Below are 27,253 nucleotides of genomic sequence, written 5' to 3' on the forward strand. Positions count from 1 at the left end.
AATTTTGGACTTAAAATGAGTCATTTGGGGGTAAAACCTATGTTTTGTTGGTTCATTGTAGTATGGTGGATGAGAAAGATATTCAAAGAAGGGTGTGAAATGGAGTATTTAGATAATCTAGTCTACGACATTTATGTGAGTTAAGATGAGGATGAGAGAGTTAAATTCAACGACTAGTGTGAGATGAAGTCTTATTTTGTATGAATATTGAATTTTATGCAAAGCATAAATAATAATATTATAATTTGAAAATGAGATTGAATCTACTTTTTTAATCCAAAGATTGGCGTGATATGAAATCTTATCTTGTTGAAATTTTGGATTTGTGTAAATACGTCATAGGATTTGTGTAAATACGTGATGAGAAACCAACGAATGTGACTAATGTACTTTATGATACGACATATAGTGTTAGATGAAATTTATCTTATTGGAAATTTGAATTTTTTTTGGGTTCATTCGTTGGAAAAATAAAAGAAAGACAACTTGTTAAAATAAAAGAAATTAACATATGAAAAACTGGTTTGCGTTCTTGCATTGAAGCAAATACCATATTTACATTTACCGGGAATACAAATGGGAATGTCAAATATATCTCCTAGTTTATATATTGGGATGCTCTTAAATCCAGTTCTGATTATTTGATTTTCTTTTTTTTTGGGAATCGAATTTTATGAAATATAAGATCCAAGCCAGTTTACATAAAAGATGAACTCAAATAATTGAGTTACACCAAATGCAAGATTATTTGATAATGGTTTCTACCCAAAAGCCCCTTGGTACTTGTTTCATTTCTAATTTGCATTGTTTGAAATGAAAATCATTTCAAACAATCATTTTGAGTAAATTAAAGTATGTATTTAATTAAAATGAGCTTCTTCTATAATCAAATACTCCCAATCGGAGGGTTAAAGAGAGAAATGGAATTTCTAAAATTGTTTTATGATTAGTAAAACACATCATACAAATTTGGACTGCCCCCAAAACAATTCTTGCCTGCATACACAATGGTAAAGACAAGGAGCAAACAGAGGAAGAAGAAACAGATCAGAGGCTACTGTTAAGACATAAAACTAGAAACCAAAACAATCTCGTTAATGCACTTCAAAGGGAACAAGTAAAAGTACTTCTAAAATAAAAACAGGGACATTTCAAACTAGCAACTGGGGGTACATAGACTAGATTTCAACCGCGGATTCGAATCCTTTGCTTCGATTTTAACCAGACCACATCTCCAATCCGACCATCCAAAGTTCCAAACACAATATTATAGAGCAATATAGATGCATGTATTAACAGAAATTTCAAATGCTAATAAAAAACAGAGCAGATACATACAAAGCAAGTTTATTTATTAACTAGATAGTCTTAGTGTGACCCATCATCCATCGGCCAAGTACGAGAATTCAAAACAAAAAATACTTAACAAAGCCACTGTTCACTGATCAGAGAAGGATGGAACCACAAGGATCATTCAGAATTCAGAAACCGCCACGGAGACGAAGGACAAGGTGAAGGGTAGACTCCTTCTGAATGTTGTAATCTGCAAGAGTCCTCCCATCCTCAAGCTGCTTACCGGCAAAGATGAGCCTCTGCTGGTCTGGAGGAATGCCCTCCTTGTCCTGAATCTTGGCCTTCACATTATCAATTGTATCCGAACTCTCCACCTCCAACGTTATGGTCTTGCCAGTCAGAGTCTTCACAAAGATCTGCATCCCACCACGCAGTCGAAGCACCAAGTGCAGAGTGGACTCCTTTTGAATGTTGTAGTCAGCAAGGGTCCTTCCGTCCTCGAGCTGCTTGCCTGCAAAGATCAACCTCTGCTGGTCTGGGGGAATACCCTCCTTGTCCTGGATTTTGGCCTTCACATTATCAATAGTATCAGAGCTTTCCACTTCCAGAGTAATGGTTTTCCCAGTCAGAGTTTTCACAAATATCTGCATACCACCACGCAGCCGGAGCACCAAGTGCAGAGTCGATTCTTTTTGGATGTTATAGTCAGCAAGGGTGCGTCCATCCTCAAGCTGCTTACCAGCGAAGATGAGCCTCTGCTGGTCCGGGGGAATGCCCTCCTTGTCCTGGATCTTTGCCTTGACATTGTCAATGGTATCTGAGCTTTCAACTTCCAAGGTGATTGTCTTCCCAGTAAGGGTCTTGACAAAGATTTGCATACCACCACGTAGTCGGAGCACTAAGTGAAGGGTGGACTCCTTCTGGATGTTGTAGTCGGCAAGGGTGCGACCATCCTCAAGCTGCTTTCCAGCAAAGATGAGCCGCTGCTGGTCTGGGGGAATTCCCTCCTTGTCCTGGATCTTTGCCTTGACATTGTCAATAGTATCCGAGCTTTCAACTTCCAAGGTGATTGTCTTCCCTGTAAGGGTCTTGACAAAGATCTGCATACCACCACGGAGACGGAGCACCAAGTGCAGGGTGGACTCCTTCTGGATGTTGTAGTCGGCAAGGGTGCGACCATCCTCAAGCTGCTTTCCAGCAAAGATGAGCCTCTGCTGGTCTGGGGGAATTCCCTCCTTGTCCTGGATCTTTGCCTTGACATTGTCAATAGTATCCGAGCTTTCAACTTCCAAGGTGATTGTCTTCCCGGTAAGGGTCTTGACAAATATTTGCATACCACCACGGAGACGTAGCACCAAGTGGAGGGTGGACTCCTTCTGGATGTTGTAATCGGCGAGGGTGCGGCCATCCTCAAGCTGCTTGCCAGCAAAGATCAGCCTCTGCTGGTCTGGGGGAATGCCTTCCTTGTCCTGGATCTTGGCTTTGACATTGTCAATGGTGTCAGAGCTTTCAACCTCGAGGGTGATGGTCTTGCCTGTGAGGGTTTTCACAAAGATCTGCATCTGTTCACGCAAAACAACCCTAAATAAATTTTGTTTCTTGGGAATTCATAAAAACAAAACATGATCTTGGAAAATGATTGATTAAGTCAGACAGAATTAAAAATTATTTTATAGACCTTGATGATCGCAAATCATTCCATTCAGATCTTTGATTATTAACAACAATAAGCTAACAATTTAATCAGTAATTAAACAATCAAACAAAAACAAACCTAAATCAAAATTGTATCCGATAAATTTCAGAATTTTTAAAACAAAATCAAATCTCGGTATTAAACGACTAGAAACAGGTTAATCCAAATTGGAGATCATGGTTTCTGGAATTCATTCATCAAAGTTGGATCTTGGAATTCTAAAATAGAATACACAAACCTAAATCAAAATAGTATCCCATAAAGTTCAGGATCTAACACAAAACAAAATCTTGGTATCAAACGACTCGAAACAAATTAATCCAAATTAGAATTGATGTTTTCTGGAATTCATACATCAAAGTTGGATCTTGACAAGGTAATCAATTAAACACAGATAGATCTACACAATTTCATAAAAGATTTTCAAACAGATCTTAAATATTAACAATAAATTAAATATTACATCAACAATCAAATAATCAAAAGAAAAAAATACAGAAGCAAAGGAATTGCAAGATACAGAAATACTAACCTTAGAGGTGAGAGAGAACTTGCAAGAGCTTCAAAGAATTTGGGTTTGCCTCTGGTTTTTAAGGGATCTGAAATTCTTAACGATGAAGGGTTTGGTATTGGGGAAGCCTTCATTTATAGGACCAATTGCCGACTTAATTACGGGATCATAAAAGGTGATTTCCAATAGGACTGTGCCACGCGTTAGGATTAGATCATGCACGCCAAGATTAGCATCTCCTTACTTGACAAAAATAAATAAATAAATGAATAGCTTCCCTGGCCAAATAGATCTATTTAGAGTAGACATGGCAAAATCCCATACGACACGATAACACGACACGAATTCGCACGAAAAAATCAGTATTCGGGTTGGAGTTATCGTGTCGTGTTGCTATCGTGTTGACCCGTTAGCCACCCGTTAAGCTAACGGGTCGTTTCGGTGTCCATTCGCGAATACACGAACCAACCCGTTAAGTGGGGGTAATTTTGTAATTTTCTATTCTAAAAAAAAACCCTAGCATCTCTTTCTCTTCATTCATTCAGCCGCTTTCTTTTCTTTCTCTTCTTTGCAGTTTTCTTTCTTTCTCTCTCAAGTCCTCATCTTCTCCTTCTTCTTGCGATCTCTCCTCTCTCTGTCTTTGAAGATCTTTTCTGCTGTTAAATCCTATCTTAAGGTATGAATGTTTTTCTTAATTGATTCGGTAAATTTATTTGATTTTCAGTATGGAAATTATATATTTATGTGGACTTTGGAAATTATATATTGATGTACTGGACAGGTTTGATTTTTCTTAATTTACTATGCTGTCAATTAGAGATATAGAGGCTTCTGACTTGGTATTTGCTAGAGACACAGAGTGCACGGGAGAAGAAAGAGGAAATGAGGAGAGAGAGAGAGAGAGAGAGAGAGAGAGAGAGAGAGAGAGAGAGAGAGAGAGAGAGAGAGAGAGAGAGAGAGAGAGAGAAACATTAACAAATGTTCAGATTATTCCCATTCATTGGAGTTGGACGCCTCCCTGGCCCTCCATAATTCATGGTGTTTTTGCTCTTCACATTTCTTCTTTGTCTGGGGCCTTGCTTTTTCCCCTGCTGCTGGACTTTTGTCCTTCTAAAGTTATTGTGATTGTCTTGTTTATTACAGTTCTTCTGTTTCCTTGTGCTGTCCTGGTGGATGCTTCATCCCCAGATGTTTGTGGTTCTGGCCCTCTCCAGGTTTGCTTATGAAAGCTCCGTGTTGACCAAAAAACGTTGGAATGGCCCAACTTCAATTTTTTTAATTATATATATATATATATATATATATATATATATATATATATATATGTTTAGTGTTACAGTTTCAAACCAACAATAAAGCATGAAGAAGAATCAACCTTGTATTTTGATTTAGTGTTACAGTTTCAAACAATTTGATCTTTGTATGGTTTTGGGTTGTATTAATATTATTTATTTTTATGTATAGAATTGATATTAAAAGCAATATTAGAGAAGAATTTTTATGTGCAGTTCACAACAATTTCTGTGAGTTTGGAATTTTCATACTAACTGCTGTCTAACAATTTCTGTGTTTTTTTTTTCTTCCAGGAAAATTGCAATGGTGAAATGTTGAAGTTTGGATCATTTTAATGGATTTTTTTGTGTGCAGAGCTTCATGGATTACTTCATATTTATTTTGCCTTTTCCTTTTGTTATGATGGATCATGTTCACGGATGTTGATGTTGAAGTTTGGATTAAATTCAAGAATATTAGCTTTTGTTGGAATGATTTTGATTTTGTGGGCATGTAAAAATATAGGTTTTTTAAATTTTTATTAAAAAAGTTTATTTTCTTAACGGGTGAAACGGGTCGTGTCGTGTGATTCGCGAATTAGAGCGGGTCGTGTTCGTGTTTGATATTTTCCACCCGTTTTCTTATCGTGTCGTGTCGTGTCAACCCGTTAAAAAAAACGGGTTGACACGAAAACGACACGAATACTGATAACACGACACGAATGCCATGTCTAATTTAGAGGCTTGTTATTTTTCTTTATTTTATATTTTAGCTAAAATAAAAGTTCTAGTTAGAATTGAGAGGTGGAGGACAGCCTTTGTAGACTAGTAATCTCCCTAATTTAGACTATATTTTGTATTTACAAAAACAAAAAAGGTTTAGGATTCGACTCCCTTCATTATCATGAAAGAAAAACTAAACATATTTGGACCATTCTTTCCATTTAATTCACATGATAAATTTTTTTTTTTAAGAACCTTTTCTATTGAGAGAGGCAATAATACACTAAAGTCACACACACTAAATGAATGATAGGATTTGAACTCATGACTTTGCCTGGGGGAGCAATTGCTCCAAACCATTACGCTAGTGAGTCCTACCAGGAAGTGCTTTCTAGAAATGCATCTTGGTGCATTCAGGGTAGGAAGCAGCAAAGTAGGGTGTGTGTGTTTGCTTCTCAAAAGTACCCAATTCACCCATTGAAAAGCTTCAGAATGTGACCGTAACTCCATCACGTGACATAATAATATGAATAGATCATGAATTGATATATTAGGGTTTCCCAATTCTTCCTTAAATAGTCATTACGGTGTCACCCATGTGAGTTTTTAATTATAACCGAAGGTCATCCTAGCATAGAAAACCCTATCTAGGATTTTCTGTTTAAACATTCATATGAAATTTGGATGGTTTCATTTGATTTCAACCCCTTATCCCTTATTTGCTCAAATTCAACCTCCTATATTATATGTATTGGTCCCCTTCTATTGGGAGACCCCTTTTAGGGTCCCTTACAAAAAAAATTTCAACAATCCAAACAATCTATTTTTTAAGTCTACATTCATAAATCATTCTTGCAAAAAATTAGGCAAATCGGAAACCGTTTCGACATCCAATTGTGTCCTACAAAATCAATGAACACGGTGCTTCAAGAAAGTACTAAAATTTCAATAACTCAATTGAGTGGTCAAATGATATCGGATTCAAGTGATTTTTTGTAGAGATGATCTTTGAATGATTATCTAAAAAATAGACGGTTTGGATTAGGGAAATACAATGCGGAGTGGGCCCTACAAGGGTGTCCCTCAAATAAGCTTATTTGAGGGATCCCTCAATGGAAGCTCTGTGTGTGTGTGTATATATATATATTAAGGCTGAGTGCAAAAAAGAGTTTCCATTTCCATATATTAAGGCTGTGCAAAAAAGAGTTTCCATTTCCATTTTGTTGCATTGTTAGGTGAGAGTAATACATTTTCTTTGGGAGCTTATCTATGCAATCAGAACTTAAAAAACATTGTAATTGGTCTAAGACCATTTGATCTTCGGATACCAAAAGGAAAATTGGCTGCAAGCAAAAGAATGAAGGTTTGTTGCAAGAAAGTAGCCAAATAACCACAAAACAAGAACTTTCTTGAAGGACTACGTGAATCCAAGGCCAACCTTCTTTGCCCTCCTTTTGATATAGGATGATTTTGCACTCAATATTTCTTGTGAGTTGAGTTGCTCCAAAAGGAAATTTTGATAACAACTTCATTGAAATGTTCAATGAGATTGTTTATGTGAAACAACAATAGGAGGAAGAGCTCTTACACCAGACAGCACACAAGAAGGAAAATCAGTCAAAAAAACTGGAGTTGGAGAAGGGTGAAAAGAAAAAAAAATTAAATGCAAAAAAGAAGAGCAAAAGGTTTCCATAAGTTAAGATCATTGGCTCGGTTCGGATTAAAATATAATTCTACTCTAAAGCAGAAGAGACATTTGAACTTCAACCATTAGAGAAAAAAAAATTAAGTGAAAGCAATTGCATTGACTCTGACTACGTAAGAAAAGAAAATTTGTTGCGCAAGAAAAAAAGAACACGACAGACTTTGTTCCACATGGAATTTTATAGGGTCGGTATTACTTTCTGACTATTTTTGCAACTGCAGATTATTTTTGCAAAAAGAAAAGAGATATTTAGTCATATACCCATTCTTAGCACTAATAATATAGATAAACCCTACACCATTTAATTTCTATAAACAAACCCAAAAAAAACCCAAAAAATGATAGCTGACCCTATTGAATTTAATTTTGATTATTAAATTACTTTGATACCCTATTAAGTATTTTGATTTTTTTATGAGGTTTTGGGGTTGGGCTTATTTTAAGAAATTGATGGGAGTTTTGTAATTTATAAGAAGTTAAAGGCCTCTTTGTTAAGTTGTAAATGAGCTTTGTGTGTGTTTCTAAAGTCCATTTCATATAGGGTATTTTTATAATTTGGGCCCCCATATTGGGTATAATAGTGGATCCACCGCCATTTTAAAGCCAGAAGTTGTTCATAATTTAAACTAAGTGATGAGTTATTTAAAGGGAGATTCACTATTATAATTTATACCCAATATGGAGGCCCAAATTATAAAAATACCCTATATTATGGCTGGAGTTGAACTGATCAACCACATAGCAAATAAGAGTACGATACCTAGGGGCATTGACCCTCTTGGAAAGTTATGTGCAACTAATTGTCATGTAGACCTCACACAGTCTTTGAGTTAGGTTGGCTTTACTTGAATTGAACTGCAGATTTTTTTCATCCACTAGTCCTGAAAATCACGTCACGATTTTTAAACAAGGCCAGAATATAGAGGTCAATGAATGAACCATTCCAAACTGTTGACTATCAACAATAAGACTAAGCTATGGGATGATGAGTTTTTATTTTCTTTCACAAGGCCTTGTATAAAGCATCCACAAAGTTTTTACTAGTTTCTCATTACCAATATCCCATGGATCCAAGGCTCTACAGATATGCAAAGTCAGGGGATATTTGCTTCCTCAAACAACTTCTTAATGATAATCCCAGCCTACTATATCAACTTACGCCTCGCGAAAACACAGCCCTCCATATCGCCGTGCAATTTGGGGGCTCAAATGTTGTGGCAGAGATTTATAGCAGACGCAGGTCCCTTCTCACACAGCAAAACTTAGATGGAGATACTCCCTTACATGTGGCTGCAAGGGTTGGTTGCTTCTCTATCTTCAATGATCTGGTCAGAGAAATTTTATCCATGTCACAGGAAGACTTCGGGAATGCAAATGATGGCACGTTTGAGATGCTGAGAATGGGAAATAAGGGGAAGAATACAGTTTTACATGAAGCTGTGAGGAATGGTCACATTAAATTGGTTGAGTTCTTGCTTACAATGGACCCTAAATTGGCGTCTATTGAAAATGATGAGGGCGAGTCTCCATTGTACCTGGCTGCAAGAGGAGGAATGTTTGAGATTCTGAATCAGATTTTAAAATCAACTACATCATCAGCTCATGGCGGGTCAGATGGCAGAACAGCCTTGCATGCAGCTGTGATTGAGAAGCATTTTGGTATGTCATACTTTGGCGTAGTTCTGTTCAAGCTATTTTAGAAATGGATGTTTTAACTTTGTACACACTTTCAGTAATATTATAATATCCAACTCCTTACAATTCTTTATGGACTTTAACTTCAGATAGATGCGTTTGGTATTTGAAGTTGCATAGAATAAAATTCCAGTCACACACACACACACACACACACACACACATAGGGTCATATTAGTTTCACAACTTCTGTATTTTCATTATTTAAACTCAAACTCAATTTTTGTCATAGTAAGACATCGTGGAAACACTCCTACGATTCAAACAGCAGCTGATCAAAGAAACTGATCACCAAGGCAGAACTCCTCTCTTCTATGCAGCATCCCTTGGCCAGCATAGAACAGTTAAACGATTACTAGAACTTGATACTTCTATTGCATATGTTTTGGACAAAGAGGGTCATTCACCGATTCATGTTGCAGCCAGCAAAGGTCATACCCCTGTGATAAGAGAGATCATTCAACATTGCCCAGACTCGGGAGAAATTTGTGACCTATATGGACAGAATGCTCTTCATATGGCGATCGTTGGTGGCAGAGCAAATGTGGTCAGGTATATACTAGAAACACCAGAACTGGAGTGCCTCATAAATCAGCCTGATGTCATTGGAAACACGCCTTTGCATCTCGCAACCGTAGAAAGAAAGACTTGGATTATGTATTACTTGATGTGGGATGGAAGAGTGCATCAAAGTTCCATGAACAAATGTGGTCAAGCAGCGTTTGACATTGATAGGTCAATTAAGGAATCCAGTATTGCATCTCCCAGGGTGAGTACTAAATACATAATTAATATCCCTTGTATATATAATTGGTCATAATTGGTCATAATGCTTAGCAAACTACAACTGTTCATCTTATAGGAATTGCATAACATAACCCCAAACTTTTGGGGACATCTCGTTACCCAACATTCATGGTTTGGCGATATCAAGATTTCCCCAAGAGCAGAACAAGAAGAAGCCAATGCAGTGCAAACTTACATGCAGATGGGCCAGACCCTTTTGATGGTTGCAACACTTATCACAACTGTAACATTTGCAGCTGCCTTCACAATGCCTGGAGGCTACAACAATGATGTAGGCCCAGACCAAGGGCTGGCTCTTTTGCAGTCAAATAGCTATTTCAAGTTGTTCATCATCTCAGACTCTATTGCCATGACTTGCTCAATAATTGCAGCATGCCTTCTGTTCTGGGGAGCGGTTAACAGCAACAAGTCCTCCTATGTTTACTATTTAACAGTTGCTGCTGCTCTTACATATATTGCTCTGCAATTCACTGGAATAGCATTTGTAACAGGGGTTAAGGCTGTCATGCCGCATCAGCAATTTGCCAATGTCTTGGGCCACGTAGTTGGAAACGCTTTTCATGTTAGTACCTTTTTGTTTCTTTCCCAACTGGTGAAAATGTTTTCCCTTCCTGAAGCCTGCAGATTCTTCGTTTCTCATCTCAAGCTCAGCTGCAAAATTAAGAACAAATCATGAAGAATGAGTGGATTCTGCGCTACTTTTTAGTTCAACTTTACTCCTTCAGCACATCTGTCACATTATTTGATGAACAATTCTGAAGTTGCCACAATATTATGCAATTTTGATGTATTTGTCTTGTAACTCGATATTATTTCATATAGTTGATGCTTCTTTTCCTTCTTTTCAGGTTTAGAGATTAGAAGTTGTGAGTCTTGTACTCCAAGATACATTAAAAAAATTCAGAAAAAAGTAATTGTATGTCATATAGAATCTCAACTGTTCAAAGTGCTTTAACGAAAACATTCAAAGACTGTCACTATCTGTGTATAAAATTATATGGTTGCTGATACTGACCTTTTTATTTAGGGCATGTTTGGCTGCTGTATTAGGAAAAATGTGGATCCTAGAAGAGGGAGAGAGTGCATATGTTTGGTGAAAATCATGGTTTAACCTCAATTGCAAAGGGTTTATAATTTAAAGTATAGTTTTAATAAACATACAGTAGAGCTTAATCGTTACCTAGTTTCTTTTATCAAGTATATAATTCATTGAGAGAAGTCAAGGGTTACAGACATCATCGAATACAGAGGATTCCGACCAGGGAGGAACATCTTCATGCCAAATTTTCACATTCTGACATTTGATAGCATGAGCAGCTAATTTATGAGCAACAATATTACAATCTCTTGGTATATAAGAAATAGAAATCTTCTAAAACTGATTAAGATACCCCTTAACTTCTTCAATGAGATTGCCATCCGATGCAAGGTCCTCTTATTTTTGCAATTGACAAATAACAGCTTGAGCATCTGTTTCCACCAAGATGGAAGTAGAGCCTGCATCCAACGACATTTTCAATCTGAAGTAAAAAGCCAAAATTTTTGCATGTTTTGAAGTAGAAAAGCCTGCATCCATTGCCACCATAACTTCCCCTTTGTCATTGCGAATGATGCTAACAACTCATTTGGACCCACTTCATAAGGTCATCTAATTGTGATTAAAAGAAGAGCATGACTTGGCTCCTTAAAATTGAGGAGGAGCTCCTCCTAACAACCAATGGGGTTTTGACACTCATCAAATTTCAGCAACTGACAAAGTTTCAACAAAAAAGTATAAAGAATATTAGGATACTTTCTATAAACAATAAAAATATTCATGATGATAATCAATTTGGTCTTCTTTTTGTTTATGTGGAAGTTTGAATTCTGATTGTATTCCTTTGTGTAAATATTACAATATTTATAATTGCACAATAAAGATATAAACGGCAAAAGCCTTGAATGACAGTAAATACAAAATATTTCGAGAGGAAGTCAACTATTGTGATTGAGAAGAATCCATTTCAGATTCTTCTTCCTTGATGAGTGCGTGTGGTTTAACACCCCCCCGCAAACTGAGCGGCCTTGGACGAACAAGTTTGGAACATAAGAGATGATGGCGTGGCTTGTGAAGTGGTTTAGTGAGAAGATTTGCAGGTTGATCAACAGAGGGGATGAAGCAGACTTGATGACTCCCAAGGGCCACCTTCTCACGAACAAAGTGGTAGTCAAGTTCAATGTGGCGAGTACGAGCATGAAATACCAGGTTTGCCGCCATATAAGTTGTGCTGAGATTGTCACAATGCATGATAACTGGGAAATGCAGTCGAATGCCGAGTTCATGTAATAGAGAACAGAGCCAAGATGATTCGGCGCAGGCATGAGCAAGAGCACGGTATTCAGATTCCGCACTGGAGCGTGAAACTATTGGCTGCTTTTTGGAGCACCATGAAATAAGATTGGAGCCCAAGTAGATGAGGTAGCCAGTTGTCGAACGGCGGGAGTCTGGGCACCCAGCCCAATCGGCATCTGAGTAAACGATGAGACGAGTGGAAGGACTTTGGGGTGTGAAATGGAGGCCGAAGTCAATAGTGCCCTTAACATAGTGGAGAATCCTCTTGACGGCAACCATGTGAGGAGAGCGAGGAGAGCTCATAAACTGGGCCACAGTGTTGACCGCAAAGGAAATATCTGGGCGGGTAAGGGTGAGGTATTGAATTCCCTACCCCTCCGTTTGGATGAGGGAAAATAACTCGGAATTTAGCTAAAAGTCAGGAATTTAAGCGGAGAAATTGACAATTCCCTTGTTTGGCAACTTAAGCGCGGAATTTATTAAATGACGCACGGAAAAAATCGTGGAAATTGAGGCATCAAATTCCCGAGTTTAATTTCCACCAAAATAGGCGTCATTTCACAATTTCCATAGTGCGGGAATTCATATTTTCCAGTGTGCCAAAACTTACAGTAAAAAAAACTGCCAAACTTTTCATTAATTAAAAAAAAAAAAAAAGTACACGTCTCTCTGGATCAAATTTGAAGGTTAGTCTTCAAGCCTTTCTCTCCTTCAATTTATGTTTTTCTATTTTAGGGTTACCAGGGTTTCTAAATGGCTATCAAAATTGGGTGTTTCTGATTAAATTTATGAATATGTGTTGAATGGGTTTTGTGATCTTTGCGGCACTATGGCTGGATTTTGGGAAGTTTTAACAAAATATTCTATGCCCATGGATATTGGTGTGTGATTTGTGTTTATGGTACAGCTCTGTAGTTGTTTGCTAGCTTTATCGCTTTGTGTTATCGCCTTGTTCAAGTTTTATTCCTTACTCTGAAGAAAAAGCCTATGTTGCTGAAAGCTTTTTATATACTATGTAAGGAAACGAAAAGCTTTGTTGATTGTTATATGCTGCTGAAAATCGATTTTGGTTTTCTCTCATTCTTATTTCACTTTGATTATTTGTTTGGTAGTCTCATGACGATGCTAGAGGTTGTCGATTTAAAGTTATAGAAAATAGGGATGATATAGTATATTTGTGTGGCAAAGATAGAGCCACTGGAGAGGGCGCAAAAATAGGTGCAGATGCAACTGAGGTTAGGACTCCTACTAATGAAGTTGATCATGTTGATTTGAATGTGATACACAAGATTAAGAAGATATTCATGTTATTGATGATATTTCACCAACCTCAACAAATGGTCAAAAGAGAAGAAATAGTGCATCAAATTCTTTTGATATTCTTCCTACAAATAAAAGAGGTGCTGTCAAAGATGTTATTGCTGATTCGATTGCTAGAATGGCTTTATCATTTGAAGAGTTTATCCGTGCTGATACTAAGAACCTTGATCCAGCAAAGGTATATGTTGTAGTACAAGCAGTACCAGGTCTTAGTGAAAATGAACAACTCAAAGCATGTGCTTGGCTGATTGAAAATGACAAACAATTTCAGATGCTGAAGGCACTCCCAATTAAGAAAAAAAAGAGTATGTTGTTGATGTTTATTACACGTGGGGAGTGATTTGGTTTGCTAATATGCTATGTTTGTTTAAGTTGAGTTATTTAGTTCATCAAACGATATGTTATTTTATACTTCGAGGAATATCTTCTATGTTAGTTATCAGTTTTTTTGTTCTTTCGAAATATTTAATTTCTATCATTGACAATTTAAATGAGCTATCCAAACAATGAAATTTTCAATTTCTGTCAATTACAAAATTTGACATACATAAATCCAAACACTGAAATCTTCAATTGCCAGAAATTGAAATGACGGAAATCTAAATTCCGTCATTTTAGAATTCTATGTAATTTGCAATTCCTTCATCCAAACGGAGCATACAAGTTCACAGTATTCTGTGGGAGAAGCGAGCAAGTCACCATCACTGGCAGTGAGAACAGACTTGGTTGCAATAGGAGTGGAAGCTGGCTTGGCATGTAGGAGATTACTCTTGTGTAACAAATCATGAACATACTTGAGTTGATTGAGATGAAGAGCACCATCATGAGAAACAACCTGTAAACCCAAGAAGTAACTGAGAGGACCAAGATCCTTGATGTCAAATTGGCGGCTTAAAAGAGATATAAAATTCTGTAAAAGAGAAGGATCACTGCCAGTAACCACAATGTCGTCAACATACAGGAGGAGAAAGATGGTGTGGGATCCCTGCTGAAAGATAAAAAGTGAAGAGTCTGCCAAGCTTCTTGAAAAACCAAGGGATAAGAGAAAGGTGCTGATACGATTAAACTATGCACGCAGAGCCTGTTTGAGGCCATAAAGAGACTTGTGAAGTTTACAGACATGAGTGGGATGAGCAGGGTTCACAAAACCAGGGGGCTGGACCATATATACGTCTTCTTGAAGGAACCCATTAAGGAAGGCATTCTTGACATCGAATTGCTGTAAGGACCATCGGCGGGAAACAGCAAGACTGAGAACAGTGCGAATTGTGGCTGGTTTGACAACAGGGCTGAAGGTCTCAAAGTAGTCAATACCAGGGCGTTGATGAAATCCCTTAGCCACTAGGCGGGCCTTGTAGCGTTCAATAGTGCCATCAGAGTGACGCTTGATGCGAAAGACCCATTTGCAGCCGACTGGAGTATGTGTGGGAGATGGAGGAACAAGAGACCAAGTCTGATTTCACAACAAGGCATTGATTTCTTCAGACATTGCTGCACGCCATAGTGGATGTTTGGTGGCCTGAGAAAAACAAGTGGGTTCAACATCGTCAAGGATAGTTAAAAGAGCATGAGGGACCGGGTATCGAATTGTGCCGTCGGTGAGGGTTTTAGGCTGAGAGATGCCATCACGCAGATGTGTGTGCATGGGATGAGCAGGCACTGGTGGCGCTGGTTCGATAGGTGGTGGAGAAGCTGGGTCCGCAGGGGCAAGGGGAGCTGGAAGTAGTGGTGCTTGTGCAGGTTCCATAGATGGTATGCGGGGTCTTCTGGAATATGTGTGAAGTAGGGGCTGGACTGGCACAAAAGAAGCCGCGTCAGGTGGATTAGATGGTGCTGCGCAGTCAGGGCCGGTAATGGGTTGTGGTGGGGGGACTGCAGCTTATGGAAAGATGGAGGTGCCGGAAGCTTGTGGAAGGATAGAGGTGTCGGAAGCTTGTGGAATGATGGTGGTGCTGGAAGTGGCCACGTCCTGTGTGGGCGTCGGTGGTATGTGCACAAGTGGAGGTGGTCTTGGAGTGGCCGCATGTGCTGGAGAAGAAGAGGCAGAGACCACAGGATGAAAATTTATGTCAGTATACTCCGGGAAGGATGAGACCTGCAAATGCTGAAAAGGAAAACTTGTTTCGTTAAATAAAACATGTCGAGAGGTATATACACGACCAGTGGAGGGATCGAGGCAGCGATAGCCTTTATGTTGAGTACTGTAGCCAAGGAACACACATTCAATGGAACGGTTGAAGAGTTTGTTTTCTGTGTAAGCACCTAGATGTGGGTAACAAGAACAGCCAAAAATCCTAAGATGAGAATAGACAGGAGGTTGGTTAAAGAGTTTGGTGTATGGGGTTTGCCAGGATAGGATTGGGGTGGGTAAGAGATTGATGAGGTGGACAGCAGTGAGTGCCATGTCAACCCAAAGTGTGTGAGGGGCATGGGATGTAGTGAGGAGGGTTCGAATTATTGTGGCAATATGGCGGTGTTTACGTTCAGCAAGTCCATTTTGTTATGGGGTGTGGGGACATGAGAATCGTTGTTGAATGCCTAATTTGTGACAGTAGTGAGTGAAAGAGTTGTTGACATATTCTGTGCCATTGTCACTTTGAAGAAATTTGATGGAGGAATTGAAGATGTTATGTATCATGGAAACTAGAGTTTGAAAATGGTGAAAGACCTAACTTTTGCGACACATGGGATAAATCCATGTATACCGCGTGTTGCGTCGATTCAGCTGCACCAAAATGGATTCAGCTGCATCCTCAACTTGTGATACTCGCAAGTGCACGAGCCGTTTGGTAGTATAGCATATGTAAGTGCGAGGTCGATCCCACGAGGATTGGTGATTGAATGATCCAATTTGTTTCCCCTACACAAAATAGAAATGAAAAAGAAAATAAATAAAACAAGAAAAAAAAGAAATAACTCAAGTAGATAAGTTCCCAAGTTCAATTAGATTAACGGATTGATTCTAGCTAAAGTATGATTAAGCCATGGTGTTTGGTCATAACCTTGTGTTCCTAATTCACTAATTTGATCATTTGTTGTCTAACCTAAAATTAAGCATTAGGAACCCATTAAGCATAGAAGAACATTTTAAACAACCAAGTATGTATCTAATCCCTGTTGTCGAATGTCCATACATACTCTTCCTATCCATAGTTCAATTCGAATTAAAGCATGGTGTCTACTCTTAATTCAAACCAAGATAGCTAACATGCAAGCCTAAATGGTGATCAATCATTCAAACTAGCATATTAACTTATAAGCATAATGAATAAGAACAAAAACCATAATTGAAACTTGGAAACTAATTAAACTTGAATACTTAAGAAAGAATGTACATTACAAATAAAATTAAAGTAGAACTTGAAAACTTGAAGGAAAATTTAGTAAAATCATTTTGTTACAACAATTGACAACTTGAAAGGAAACTAAGAGAATTTGAGGGAGAGAAGGGAGGGGAGCTCTAGAGAAGTGTTTGAGAGCTCCCCCCCTTGGGGTGTGTTTTGAAGCTTGAAGACTTCTCTATTTATAGGGCTAAGAGGGAGGAACATCATGATGAATTCCAACACCACAATTCCTCTTTTAATACAATCCATAACTCTCACTTCATCTTGTCTATGTTAGTGTGGTTGGAATCAATTCCATCTCATACTTCTTTTGCTGCTCTTGAAGCTTTCTTTACATGGGTTTTCAAAGGTGTTCAATTGTGGCTGCCTTTTGCTGCCAACCCATGTGGTTTTCTTTTGGTTGCTGAAAAGAAATGATTCTTCTGAACCAGACTTGGTGTAGAAAGGCCAGAGGTTTCAAAACGTATCCAATGGGGCTCAAATTTGGATATGTTATAGTAGACACCCATTGAAACAACTTCTATGAAGAAAGTATTCCCATCGGAGCAGTAGAAGTTTGCGTTTTGGGCCTTGCAAGTTGGCTGCCGAACAGAGACTGGAATTGACTTCATTTCATTTCATTTCATTCTTTTTGCTTCACATGCATGCACATGCTTCTCTTTAATAGCTCCAGCATGTACCAACTTGCTCCTTTAGACTTTCATAGCTGGAATGCCTCCCTACTTCACTTATTATGTTGGGTACAAAGCCTCCCTACTTCACTTATTATGTTGGGTACAAAGTCAGTTATGGCTAAAAGGAGGCACATGGCTAAAAGCTGGCAGCTGCAAATCCTCCTGAGCAGGGTTCAGTGTTGGACGGGCTAAGGACTCCAGATATGTTAAATTGGGCTGAAATTTGGATATGTCATAGTACACACCCATTGGAACAACTTGTATGAAGATCTTCATCTCATCCGAGCCCCAGAGCATGCTGATCCAAGGCCAAGAAGTTGACCTACGAAACTGGGCTGGCAAGGGTTTGTAGCCAAAATTAGTTTGTCTTTAAGCTCTTCTTCCATTCACCCAAATCAGGCCTTAAAATGCATGGATTGCATCATTTCCTATCCAAAGCCATCATTGTTACCTAAAGCTCAATAAACTGAAAGATAAACACAAAAAAGATTAAAAGCACAAGTTTAACTCAAAAACATAACCAAATCATAAGCTAGAAGGGTACAAAATGATATACAATTATGAACCGATCACCGCGAATATTCATCAGTAAATAAGACATAATACCGAAAACCTGTTGTAGAAGGAACAGGGGACATCCAAACATCAGAGTGAATAATTAAAAAAGAGGAGTGGGCATGAATTTCATTAGTAGAGAATGGTAATTGAGTAGATTTGCCAAGGGCACAAGTCTTACAAAATTCCTTATTTAATTTGAAACCTAATGAAGAAGAAAGACGAGACAAAACAGCGGAAGATGGATGACCAAGACGACGATGCCAAGCAGTGGAATTAATGGAAGCGAAGGCATGCTTGACGGGGGAGGCGGATGGAAATGAGATAGGATAGAGACCATCTTTACATGGGCCCTGAAAAAGAAGAATACCAGTTTGTAAGTCATAAATTTGAAAAGAATTGGGATTAAATACAAAGGAGACAGAATTATCACGAGTAAAGCAAGCTATGGAAAGAAGATTAGTATGGAGGCAGCGGCAGACCCATGAATTTTTCAGCGGAGGTGCAATTTTTAAAAACTAAGAGCTCAAAAAAAAAAAAAAAAAAAAACGAAACATCCTTATCATTTAAACAATACTAATGTTATTCATAATTAATTAAAAAAATAACATTACAATTAACCTACAATTGTTGCCGACGAGGTATCATATCATGAAAACGTCGCATTATATTTTCATTACTAATACAAGAAAAAACATCTTTCTCAATGTAAACAACCAAGCTATCACTCAACCATTGATTCCCCATTTTGTTACGCAATGGTGTTTTCACAATATTCATAGCTGAAAAAGCTCTCTCAACCGAAGCAGTTGCAACAGGTAAAACTAAAGCCAATGTAACAAGTAAATACACATAGTTCTATATTCTACTCTTTCCTGTATTCACCAATTTTTCGGCCAGATCAGTAATTCCGTTCAATGATGAAAACTCTGTGCTGCTCTGCATATCAACAATATAAAGCCCAAGTTGATCTTCAAGCTTCATGAGGTCTCGGTCATTAAATTCTTGTGGGTAAAATTTAGCAAAACGAAGTATTTTTTGTTTGTCAAAAGCTGCAAAATTATAAGCCGGACTCAAACATGCCATACAAATGAGCAATTCAGTATTTACCTATGTAAAGCGATTATTCAATTCCACTAGTTGCTTATCAATGATAGTAAGAAATAGGTCCACGCGATAATAATGGCGGTTTGTGATTTTCTGAGCTTTACGTCGTGATCTCCCTTGTGGTACAAATAAATCATCCATGTTAGGAACGTCAATATCATTGTTGCCACAAAATCTTGATACTTCGCCAAGCAAATTATTAAAGTCATCATCCCTCACGGATTGTAGCTTTTGCTTACATCTTTGGACCAACATCATCGCATTCACAATATCTTGATCTTTCTTTTGTAATGCCTTTGACAAATCATTTGTGACTCCCAATATAAATCTCATCAAATATAGGTGAAACACAAAGTCAAAAGTTTGTATTTCTTTTAACAACCTATTTGCTTCACCTAAATTATCTTGGTTGACATCATCAACAATCCATTCAAGCACCTTCACCACGGGATGAAACATAGTATTAATACTAAGTAAAGTATCATAATGTGAGTTCCAACGTGTATCACAAGGGCGTTTGAGAGTAGTCTCTTGATTTAACCCTTGCCCCGTTTCAAGATCATCAATTTCAAGAGCTTTCATAATATCTTTTTGTTGTTGCTCTCTAAGTGCATCACGACGCTTACACGATGCTCCAATAATATTAACGACACTACTAGCTGTTGTGAAGAAAGTAGCAATGTTTTCATTTCCCTTTGCCACGGCTACAAGAGCTAGTTGTAGTTGATGTGCAAAACAATGGACATAATATGCTTGAGGATATTCTCTCAAAATCTGTGTTTTAAGACCATTGAGCTCACCTCTCATATTACTAGCACCATCATACCCCTGTCCTCGTAGCCTGGACATACTCAAATTTGTTGAAGAAATCAACTGCTCAATTGCTTCTTTCAATTTGCTACTAGTCGTATCAGAGACATATTGGACACCCACAAACCTTTCAATTACTTGCCCTTTTTTGTTCACATAACGCAACACCACTGCCATTTGCTCTCTTATTGAAACATCATGTGATTCATCTACCAATATAGAAAAGAATGCATCGTCCATATCACTAATAATTGCATCAATGGTTTCAGCGGCACAAGAATTGACAAGCTCTTTTTGAATTTTAGGAGCAATATACTTGAGATTCTTTGGAGCGTTCTCAAACACAACGGCACGAACTTTCTCATCATGATCGGCAAGAAATTGCAAAAGCTCAACATAATTACCCTTATTGCTAGATGTTTCGCTTTCATCATGACCACGAAAAGGGAGACGTTGTCGTAATAAATATCTAGTGCAATCAAGTGCGGCAGTTAATAGAATGCGATAATTAATACGAGCTTGGTCTGTCTGCTTGATCACAATGGTTTCAACGTGTTGCTTCTGATTCATTAAATCTGTACAATGTTGTGTAGCTTTATTGTGAAGACTTCCAACTTGTCCAACATGGTCCCTAAAATTCTCGGGTCCCTTCCTCCAATTTTTAAACCCTTTCTCAGTGAAGACATCACTTCCAGCCTTTCCTTGTTTATCAAAGACGCATTTAAAAAGATAACAATGAAGACAAAATGCAGCATCTTTCTCTTTACTATACTCCAACCAAACAAATGAATCAAACCAATTCACAAGAAAACGTCGATTACAAGGACCCATGAGTGTTTGAGGCATGTCATTTTGGCTTTTAGGCTGACAAGGACCCCTTTGTAGATAGGCTCTTCGGATTTGTTCTCGAAAATTGGGATTATAATAAGTCATTGGAGGTCTAAGTCCAGGGTCTGCAGGAAGAGTAGCCAATATTTCATCCAACTCAGTAACCTCTGATCGTTTTGGACTACCCGAATTATTCAAGGGAGGATGTGAAGTAGGCGGATTATTTGAAGGAGGGTTGGAACTAGCCGGATTATTTGAAGGTTGATTTGAACTAGCAGGATTATTTGAAGAAGGATTGGAACTAGCTGGATTATTTGAAGGAGGATTTGAACTCTTTCTCTGAAAGTATCGTTCCATAACTGTATAGAGAGAGCTAAATAAGAAAAAAAAAATTATTGTGATGCACACACACTTTGATGAAATTGGGTTATGTTAAATTGGTCTTTTATAAAGAGAATTCCCAATTCTACTTAATTAAGGAATTCCCAAAACCCAATTGAATAAAGAGAACTCCCAATTAAATCCCATTTAACTAAGGAAATAGAAGCCCATTTGAAAAATCCCACAAAAAGCCCACGCACAGCTTAGTTTTCGGTATTTTTATTAAATTAAAAAACCCTGGTCCAAAACGACGTCGTTTTGGCCAGGTTTTTTTTTTAAAAAAAAAACAAGCAGCGTGTTTTAAAACAGCCTGGTCCAAAACGACGTCGTTTTGGCCAGGCTTCGTTAAAAAAAAAGGAGCGCGCGCGCGCTGCGCAGCGCCCAAGTCTTTTGCGCATTTCATCAAACACCTGTTGTGCGTCGCTGGTCTGCAGCAGAGGTGCAACTCCAGCACCTGTAATGGCGATTTCCAGCGACCGGAGGTGCGGGCGCGCCTCCTTGCGCCTGCACAGGTCCGCCACTGTATGGAGGGAAGGAACATGATAAACATTACGAAGAGAATATGCAGAAGAGCCTAAAGAAATAGGAAGAGTACCGGTGGATGAAATAGGTAGAGAATCACCGTTACCTAAATAAATGGAGTCATTACCCATGTAGGATTGGGGGTTCTGAAGGTTGGTGGCATTACTAGTCATATGATGGGTTGCTTCGGTGTCGAGATTCCAGGTATTTTCAGGAGGTTGGAGAAATTGTGCACCCCCAAATGGAGGAAAAGTTTCAGGGCCACGGAAGCGATGGGGACATGTTGCGTGAGTGTGTTGAGCAGTGTTGCATGTGGGGCACCATGGGGTCCCAAGAAGGCCAGGTGCCTGGGACCGGGTGCTGTTGACAGTGGGCCATGAGGGAGGGGACTGGGATTGCTGCTGCCAGTTAGTGGCCCAGGCGGGATTGGACGGCTGCTGCCAATCACGATAGGGGCTAGAGGAGCCATTGGAAGACCACAGTTGGAACTGATGCTGCTGTGAGTTCCAACCCCGACCTCCATCGCCGCGACCGCCACGACCACCGTTGCGGCCACGTCCAGTGCCATGATTAGAAGAGCCACCACGGTGAGAGAAAAATGGTTGAGACTGAGTGGCCATGAGAGCCGTGGATTGGCTGGTGTGAACAGGATCGGTGCGAGGAGTCTGAGCTTCATATGAGAGCAATCGAGCATGCAGGTCAGCAAAATCAGGAAGAGGGGGAAAATTTAAAAGAGTAGTTACCAGCATTTTGTAATCAGGACCCAAGCCACGAAGAACGCCAGTGACAAGATCCTTATTGGAGACGGGCTCATTGATGGCAGCAAGAGAGTCCGCAATAGATTTGGCTTGACGAAGGTATTGGTCCACAGTTTGTGTTCCTTTTTGCAGGTCCATGAGTTGAAAACGGAGGATGGATTCGCTGGCCACCGAAGTCTGAGAGAAGTGGCGTTGTAAGCAGTCCCAAATTGTTTTTGAGGAGTCACAACCAATGGTGAGAGACAACACTGATTCAGATAGAGTGCTGGTGAGGTAACTGACAATGAGTTGGTCTTGTTGAAACCATGTTTCGTAGGCAGGATTAGGTTGAGGAGGAGCAGATTCTTGGGTAGGAGAGGATGCAGGTAGAGGCAGAAAGGGAGAAGGTTGAGGAGAGGAGCCATCAACATATTTCCACAAGCCGTGACCAATGAGAAAAGGTTTGATTTGTTGAAGCCAGAGGAGGTAGTTGGTGTCGATGAGCTTGATGAAATGGGAGGAGTGGGGACCAGGAAGGGAGGAGGAGGAAGATAGAGAGGCCATGAGGGTTCGGCTGAAGAGAGAGAGAGAGAGAGAGGGAAGAGGCTATCGCTTGGAAGAGAAAAAGGGATCGTTTAGGCTGATACCATGTAGAAGTTTGAATTCTGATTGTATTCCTTTGTGTAAATATTACAATATTTATAATTGCACAATAAAGATATAAACGGTAAAAGCCTTGAATGGCAGTAAATACAAAATATTTGGAGAGGAAGTCAACTATTGTGATTGAGAAGAATCCGTTTCAGATTCTTCTTCCTAGATGAGTGCGTGTGGTTTAACAGTTTCAAATGATGACCTAAAAAGTGAACGATTTTGTGAGCCATATGGAAGTTACAAATTTTGTTTGGCGCGGCCCCAGCTGTCTGGGGTGTCTCGGCAAATCAAATGGGATCGACTGCCTCTGCATACCATTATTCTTAATTGTGATAGTGCTTTGGACCGTGAAGGAGAAATGAGAGGTTTGTGGGCTGTTGTAGAGATAATGCAGGGAGATTCATATGTGGGTTTGCTACCTTTGGTCCACTTGGGCTGAATGTATTAGGCATTGAGTTGGTGGCATTGAGGGAAGGGTTATTGATGATGGGGTTTAAAGGCTATACTCAGTTTGTGCTTGCAACTGACTCCAAAGAAGCAGTGGCGATGCTCAAGGGAGCTTTGGAATGGCGGAGTAATTTGGGTAATGTGGTGGAGGATATTAGATGATTAATGGCAGATCATGGGGTGGTTGATGTGGTGTTTCAACCTCGCGATGGCAATGGGGCTGCACATGCACTGGCCCAGTTTGGATTGAAGAAAGGTCTGCTGTTTTTTTGGGAAGATATTGCCCCCCCTTGGCTGGAGCAGGTGCTAGAGAGCGATAGGATGCAGACTTAACAGTGTTTTTAATGGTTTCCTCTGTTGTTTATTTGGAGGTGCTGTGGTACTCTTTTTCCTTGACTGGATTTTCCTCCTTTGGGGGTTTTATATGGCAAGGTTTTAATGAGGCCACTCTTAGCCCTCTGTTTTGCCAATTGATTCTACTGTAAGTGTTGATGCAAGTTCAATGAAATTCTTCTCTTTCAAAAAAAAAAAAAAAAACTTACTAACTAATTAGAGCTTTAGCACTCCTCAACAAGCATACGTGTTATATTATTGGTAAAATTACGACACAAGGAAATACCACCCAAAAATTGCTCGAGCATGAGGGGAAAAAACACCGAACAACTTTCTGATTGACTAGAGAGAATTCTAATTCTAGAGGAATGAGGCCTTATGTTATGTGATCTAATGATTATGGGTCAGAGATTACATAGTCACCTAGAAAAGGTATATTATTTATATAGCTTAGCAAGATTGACCTCTTCCAAAGGAGCAAAGTCTTTTCTACCTGCACATTATTTTAGTTCATGCTTCTCACATTGCAGAAGAAAATCATACAGGGCTTTGACTTCTACCTCTCTCCCAGCATATTATAGTGATTGCTTTCTGCTTCTGGCTTCTAAAGAAACCAATTGGTGTTTAAATACTCATGTTGCTATCTTACATTACACCAGTTAGTTATACTTATGACCAATTTCATAGTTTTAGAATGACTGGCGTTGAATTGATCAACCACATGACAGATTAGAGAATGAAATGGGCATAAACCTCTTGAAAAGCTTCATGTAGACCTCACGAAAGACTTTGAGTTGTGCCTGCCTCAGTGAAAACTCGTCCCAACAGAAGTTATGTATATTTTCAAATTGGATTGTGATGTTCTGCTGTAGTTTATATGTTGGTCAGTTCGGCTTGACTTTTACTGCAGATTTCGTTCCTCCATGTGTCCCGAAAATTGCATCACCATTTTCAAACAAGGCAAGAAAGTAGAAATCAATGAACCATTTCAAACTGTTGATTGTCAACAGCAAGACTAAGATGGGGTGATGAGTTTATATATCCTTTCACAACTGCTACTTAAAATCACAAGGCCTTGAATAAAGCCATCCATAAACTATGTACTAGTTGCTCAACACCAACATCCCATGGACCCAAGGCTTTACAAATCTGAAACGTCAGGGGACATTTGCTTCCTCAAACAACTTCTTAATGACAATCCAAGCCTACTATATCAACTTAAACCCCGAGAAAACACAGCCCTCCATATCGCCGGGCAATTTGGACACAAGAAGGTTGTGGCTGAGATTTATAGCAGATGCAGGTCCCTTCTCACACAGCAAAACTTAGATGGAGATACTCCCTTAAATGTGCCTGCAAGGGTTGGTTGCTTCTCTATCTTCAATGATCTGGTCAGAGAAATTCATTCCATGTCACAGACAGACTTCAGGAATGAGAATAACGGCATGTTTGAGACACTGAGAATGGGAAATGGGGGGAGCAACACAGTTTTACATGAAGCTGTGAGGAATGGTCACATTAAATTGGTTGAGTTCTTGCTTACAATGGACCCTAAATTGGCGACTGTTGAAAATGATGCGGGCGAGTCTCCATTGTATCTGGCTGCAAGAGGAGGAATGTTTGAGATTCTGAATCAGATTTTAAAATCAACTGCATCATCAGCTCATGGCGGGTCAGATGGCCAAACAGCTTTGCATGCTGCTGCTATCGAGAAGCATTTTGGTACGTCATACTTTGGCCCAGTTCTGTTCTAACTTTTTTAGCAATGGATGCTTTCACTTTGCACACACTTTCACCAACTATTATAATATCCAACTCCTTGCAATTCTTTATGGACTTTAACTTCAGATAGATGCGTTTGGTATTTGAAGTTTCAATAAAATTCCAGTCACACAAACACACAAATGCATATATATGTGGAGCCGATCTGCCCCCTATATATATATATATTGCACATAGGGTCATATTAGTTTCACAACTTCTGTATTTTCTTATTTAAACTGAGACTTAATTTTTGTCAGAATGCTCTTCACATGGCCATCGTTGGTGGCCAGGCAAATGTGGCCAGGTATATACTAGAAACATCAGAACTGGAGTGCCTCATAAATCAGCCTGATGTCAATGGAAACACGCCTTTGCATCTCGCCACCATGGAAAGAAAAACCTGGATTGTGTATTACTTGATGTGGGATGGAAGAGTGCATCAAAGTTCCAAGAACAAATGTGGTCAAGCAGCATTTGACATTGATAGGTCAATTAAAGAGTCCAGGATTACATCTCCCAGGGTGAGTGATAACTACATAATTAATATCCTTTGTGTATAATTGGTTATAATTCTTAACAAACTACAACTGTTCATCTGGTAGAAATTGCAGACCATTATCCCAGACATTTGGGGACGTCTTGGTACCCGAGATTCATGTTTAGACAACATCAAGATTTCCCCAAGAGCAGAACAAGAAGAAGCCAATGCAGTGCAAACTTACATGCAAATGGGTCAGACCCTTATGATGGTTACAACTCTTATCACAACCGTAACATTTGCAGCTGCCTTCACAATGCCTGGAGGCTACAACAATGATGTAGGACCAGACCAAGGGCAGGCGCTTCTGCAGTCAAATAATGATTTCAAGTGGTTCATCATCACAGACAGCATTGCCATGACTTGCTCAATAATTGCATCTTGCCTTCTGTTCTGGGGAGCTGTCAACAGCAACAAGTCCTCTTATGTTTACTATTTCACAAGTGCTGCAGCTCTTACATATATTGCTCTACAATCCACTGCAATAGCATTCGAAACAGGGATTAAGGCTGTCATGGCCCATCAGCAATTTGCCAAAACCTTGGAACTCATAGTCGGAACTGCTTTTCATGTTAGTACCTTCTTGTTTCTCTCCCAACTGGTGAAAACGCTTTCACTACCTGAAGCCTGCAAATTCTTGATTTCTCATCTCTATAAGCTCAGTTGCAAAATTAAGAACAAGCAATGAAGGATAAGTGCATTCTGCACTACTTTTTAGTTCAACTCCTAATCAGCACATCTGTCACATTATTTGATGAAAAATTCTGCTGTATAAGGTCTTAGGGATTACAAGTTGCCACAATATTATACAATTGTGATGTATTTTGTAACTCAATATTATTTCATGTAGTTGATGTTTTTCTTTTTCTCTTTTCGGGTTTAGAGATTAGAAGTTGTGAACCTTGTACTCCAAGATACATAAACGAATTTCAGAAAAAAGAATGTAATTGTATGTCAAATAGAATCTCAACTGTTCCCAGTTCTTTAACCGAACCACTCAAAGACTGTCATCTGTGTATAAAATTATATGGTTGCTGATCCAAACCTTTTGTTTAGGGCATATTTGGCTGCTTTATTAGGAAAAATATGGATCCTAGAAGAGAGAGTGCAAATGTTTGGCTGCTGTTAATTATTTTAATGAAAATCTGATGCAGATAAAGAGCCATTAAAGTTTATGGGGCATTTGAATCAAAAGCATTAATAAGT

General features: G+C 39.0%; 4 protein-coding genes, 1 long non-coding RNA gene and 1 pseudogene across 5 annotated transcripts; 4 read left to right on the forward strand and 2 right to left on the reverse strand.

Annotated features, from left to right (window-relative positions):
• Positions 1-1,331: 1,331 nt before the first annotated feature.
• LOC110774107 (polyubiquitin) lies at positions 1,332-3,681 on the reverse strand. The gene is made up of 2 exons (XM_021978640.2): positions 3,522-3,681; positions 1,332-2,855 (listed from the first exon to the last, which is right to left on the reverse strand). Exon 2 carries the CDS (start codon positions 2,853-2,855, stop codon positions 1,482-1,484), a length of 1,374 nt encoding a protein of 457 aa, XP_021834332.1. The 5' UTR covers positions 3,522-3,681; the 3' UTR covers positions 1,332-1,481.
• Positions 3,682-3,810: 129 nt separating this feature from the next.
• Positions 3,811-5,335, forward strand: LOC148295040 (uncharacterized). Its single transcript, XR_015835473.1, has 2 exons — positions 3,811-4,714; positions 5,087-5,335. It is a non-coding gene; the product is annotated as an uncharacterized LOC148295040 (long non-coding RNA).
• A 2,889-nt stretch (positions 5,336-8,224) lies between these two features.
• On the forward strand, positions 8,225-10,500 carry LOC110774103 (protein ACCELERATED CELL DEATH 6-like). Its single transcript, XM_021978634.2, has 3 exons — positions 8,225-8,858; positions 9,131-9,663; positions 9,757-10,500. Exons 1-3 carry the CDS (start codon positions 8,264-8,266, stop codon positions 10,375-10,377), a joined length of 1,749 nt encoding a protein of 582 aa, XP_021834326.1. The 5' UTR covers positions 8,225-8,263; the 3' UTR covers positions 10,378-10,500.
• Positions 10,501-11,796: 1,296 nt separating this feature from the next.
• Positions 11,797-13,693, forward strand: LOC148295041 (uncharacterized). Its single transcript, XM_088252362.1, is given in 3 exon segments — positions 11,797-11,946; positions 13,146-13,308; positions 13,311-13,693. Coding segments are annotated over 3 exon segments (696 nt in total).
• Positions 13,694-18,547: 4,854 nt separating this feature from the next.
• LOC148295042 (uncharacterized) lies at positions 18,548-21,028 on the reverse strand (annotated as a pseudogene).
• A 3,844-nt stretch (positions 21,029-24,872) lies between these two features.
• Positions 24,873-26,735, forward strand: LOC110774101 (protein ACCELERATED CELL DEATH 6-like). The gene is made up of 3 exons (XM_088252363.1): positions 24,873-25,487; positions 25,767-26,030; positions 26,121-26,735. Exons 1-3 carry the CDS (start codon positions 24,873-24,875, stop codon positions 26,733-26,735), a joined length of 1,494 nt encoding a protein of 497 aa, XP_088108489.1.
• Positions 26,736-27,253: the final 518 nt, after the last annotated feature.

Source organism: Prunus avium, chromosome 4, assembly GCF_965620075.1.
Source record: "Prunus avium chromosome 4, drPruAviu1.hap1.1, whole genome shotgun sequence".
Classification (NCBI taxonomy): Eukaryota; Viridiplantae; Streptophyta; class Magnoliopsida; order Rosales; family Rosaceae; genus Prunus; species Prunus avium.